General features: G+C 33.6%; 1 protein-coding gene and 1 long non-coding RNA gene across 2 annotated transcripts in view; one reads left to right on the forward strand and one right to left on the reverse strand.

The window, feature by feature from the left end:
* The window catches only part of LOC143768398 (uncharacterized), a 52,852-nt gene extending 52,803 nt beyond the window's left edge, over window positions 1–49 (reverse strand). The window contains exon 1 of the long non-coding RNA XR_013213845.1: window positions 1–49. This exon is cut by the window's left edge and continues 80 nt beyond it. This is a non-coding gene — a long non-coding RNA (uncharacterized LOC143768398).
* Window positions 50–669: 620 nt separating this feature from the next.
* On the forward strand, window positions 670–2,934 carry LBX1 (ladybird homeobox 1). Its single transcript, XM_077257076.1, has 2 exons — window positions 670–1,020; window positions 1,470–2,934. Exons 1-2 carry the CDS (start codon window positions 696–698, stop codon window positions 1,931–1,933), a joined length of 789 nt encoding a protein of 262 aa, XP_077113191.1. The 5' UTR covers window positions 670–695; the 3' UTR covers window positions 1,934–2,934.
* The last annotated feature ends 613 nt before the right edge of the window (window positions 2,935–3,547 follow it).

The following is a 3,547-nucleotide window of genomic DNA, read 5'->3' on the forward strand; positions in this document are numbered from 1 at the left end:
AAATGTTTTGTTTGTTTGTTTTTTTTGTTTTTGTTTTTCCGTTTTTCTTTGAGATAGTATTATCCTGATTCAATAAGGTCTGGGTGTAGTGTGTGTAATGTAATTTAAAAATATATATGGCCAAACAAAATGATAGGGGTGGGGGGTGAAGATGGGGGGAGAAAGTGACAAGTGCATTCGGCATTATAATTCAGCTGGGCTCCACCTCCCAGCCTTGCCTGGTAATTAATGGAGCTCCCAGCCTGAAGACGCCTGCATTAGGTAGGGAGAGGCAACGAGAGCGCGAGAGACATGCCATTGGAGATAATTGATTACATCCCAATCAACAATAACTTGTTAGCCATAGTCAACGTATCAGTCTCCCTGTTTTTTCCCTCTCTCTGGCTGAAGGATGAATTTAGTTGGATGTAGTCTGAATTCACTCTGAGGGGAAGCAGCAAGATTAGAAGAAGCAAGCAACTGAGGTTCTTGGACAATAGTGGAAAAAAAAAGTCATCATCACGATTGTGGAATCCTTATCTGCTCATTCACACCTCCCTCTTTCCCTCTCCCCCCCTCCTCCTCCTCCTTTTTAAATTCATTTTAACCTTGCCTTGCAAAAGCCTTTAAGAAGACAGCAAGGAGAAAGACATTGGACTACTTGGGGAGAGAACTTTTTATCGAGGCTGTAGTCTTGGTGAAGTTCTTCCAAAATAATGTCATCCAAGGAAGAAGCCAAATCATCTTCTGTGGAAGAGAGAAGGAGAAATGCCTTGGACCACTTACCACCTCCTGCAAATTCTAACAAACCCCTGACTCCCTTCAGTATTGAGGACATCCTGAATAAGCCCTCAGTCAGGAGAAGTTACACCATCTGTGGGACAGCTCATTTACTGTCCACTTCTGAGAAGCCCCCTCCTGCAGGGCTACCTCTGTCCAGCAGAGCACTTCTGTCCCAGACCTCACCTCTGTGTGCCCTGGAGGAACTGGCCAGCAAGACCTTCAAGGGTCTGGAAGTCAGTGTCCTGCAAGCTGCTGAAGGTAAGAAGTCAATTACTATTTTAATGCTGTAGGTAGATGGATGGATAGATGGGGATGGTTTTAGAAATATGTAGATAAATATACTGTATATATGATAGATGATTGATAGATATAGATAGATAGATAGATAGATAGATAGATAGATAGATAGATAGATAGATAGATAGATAGATAGATAGATAGATAGATAGATAGATAGATAGTTTTTTGGTAAAGTTTGCATGAATCTTGCTTTGCCCATGGCTTTAATAATCTCCTTCAATAACCGATCCCATTGTTTATATTGTATCCATAAACAAGTCACAGAATAGATTTTTGAATTTTAACCGTCGCGTTCTATTTGTAAATATTTACAAAAAACCGTTACTTTGTAAGGAATGCAGTAAGAAAAGGTCCTTTAAGAATAGAGATATTGGTGAAATACTGATGATCAATGTTCTCCTTTTTAGGACGAGACGGGATGACAATATTTGGACAGAGACAGACTCCCAAAAAAAGGAGAAAATCCAGAACAGCTTTTACAAACCATCAGATATACGAGCTGGAAAAACGATTTTTATACCAGAAATATTTATCTCCTGCGGACAGAGACCAAATCGCACAGCAATTGGGACTGACCAATGCCCAGGTCATCACCTGGTTCCAAAACCGAAGAGCAAAGCTCAAAAGAGACCTTGAGGAGATGAAACAAGACGTCGAGTCAGCCAAAAAACTCAGTCCCACCTCGGTGGAAGCTGTGCTCACAATCTCAGAACTTGAGGAGACAGAGTCTATGACCATGTCTGAGACCAGGTCCCCACAAAATGTCTTGGGCAGCCACCTTCATATGTCCCCTTCATCCCCCCTCACAGACCAGCACACCAGCAAAGAGTGCTCAGAAGATGAGGACGTGGAAATAGATGTCGATGACTGATTTTATTTCTGATTTTTTTTTTTTAATTATTATTAAAAGACTTAAAAACTGAACTGAAAGCAAGAATGGACAGTATTTATGCTGCACTTGTGTCCAAACTCCAAATCATAACTTACACCCAAGACAGATTTTTTTTTTTCAATTAAAGCAATAAGTAATATTTTAAAAAAAGACTGAAATTACTACGGCTGTCCAATCAGGTAGTTTCATTTTTTATTTTTATTTTGTTAATTATTACTATAATTATTATAATTTTTTTTTTTTTTGGAATGGTGCAATTTGTGTATGGCGTCTGTAAAATATATATTTATGCATATTTTTTTAAGCTTTGATTTTTAATCCAAATTATAATTTACACATCTCTTAAGTTTGGGGGAAAAATCACAATCACTATTTTGCAACAGAAATATTTTAAATTAATTCCCTAGTATCCCACATTATTCTCTTGCATGTAAAAAATGGAAATAAAAGAATGCACGAATATTTTATTTGCTTTTTTTTATTTGCTTTTTTTCTGGCTTGCTTTATGTATTTTATTATTTCTCCTTTCCTTTTTTACATGGTTACATCCATGCCGCTATATCTAATTTTCTATTGTCCAACCCACACGAATAATTTCTACATGGCTCTTCCATGGCAATATATATTTTATTCATTTTTATGCCACTGTATGTCTTTTGGAAAGAAAAAATAATAATCCTACCTTTCATAAAGTTATTAAAAAGTAAACACTTATTTTTAACCTGTTTCTAGAAATTTGCATGATACAATGAAATACAATAAATTAAATACTACATAAAAAGTTCTATACTTATTAAATATACAGGCTAAAAGGTTTGGTAGGATTGTACAAAGGAAAGATTTAAAAAAAAAAAAAAAAACACATTGTAAAGGCCTGATATTGTTTCAATGGCTAAAAGCAATTCTGGTTTTATTACATTATTTTGGAATTGTACAGAATTTTTTTTTTCAAATGAAATAAAATAAATTACATTTTAATACTAATTGAAATATATTTTAACCCTATACACACATATATGTATTCTGTGTTCAGATAGATAGATAGATAGATAATAGATAGATGATAGATAGATAAATGATAGATAGATAGATAGATAGATAATAGATAGACAGATAGATAATAGATAGAGAGATAAATAAATAGATATAGATAGATAGATAGATAGATAGATAGATAGATAGATAGATAGATAGATAGATAGATAATAGATAAGATAGAGAGATAGATAATAGATATAGAGATAAATAGATATAATAAATAGATAGATAATAGATAGATAGAGAGATAATAGATAGCTATAATAAATAGATAGATGATAGATAGATAGATAATAGATAGATAGATAGATAGATGATAGATAATAAATAGATAGATAATAGATAGATAAATAGATAGATAGATAGATAGATAGATAGATAGATAAATAGATAGATAGATAGATAGATAGATAGATAGATAGATAGATAATAAATAGATAGATAATAGATAGGTAATAGGTAGATAGATAGATAGATAGATAGATAGATAAATAATAGATAGGTAATAGGTAGATAGATAGATAGATAGATAGATAGATAGATAGATAGATAGAT

Source organism: Ranitomeya variabilis, chromosome 4 (genome assembly GCF_051348905.1).
Source record: "Ranitomeya variabilis isolate aRanVar5 chromosome 4, aRanVar5.hap1, whole genome shotgun sequence".
Classification (NCBI taxonomy): Eukaryota; Metazoa; Chordata; class Amphibia; order Anura; family Dendrobatidae; genus Ranitomeya; species Ranitomeya variabilis.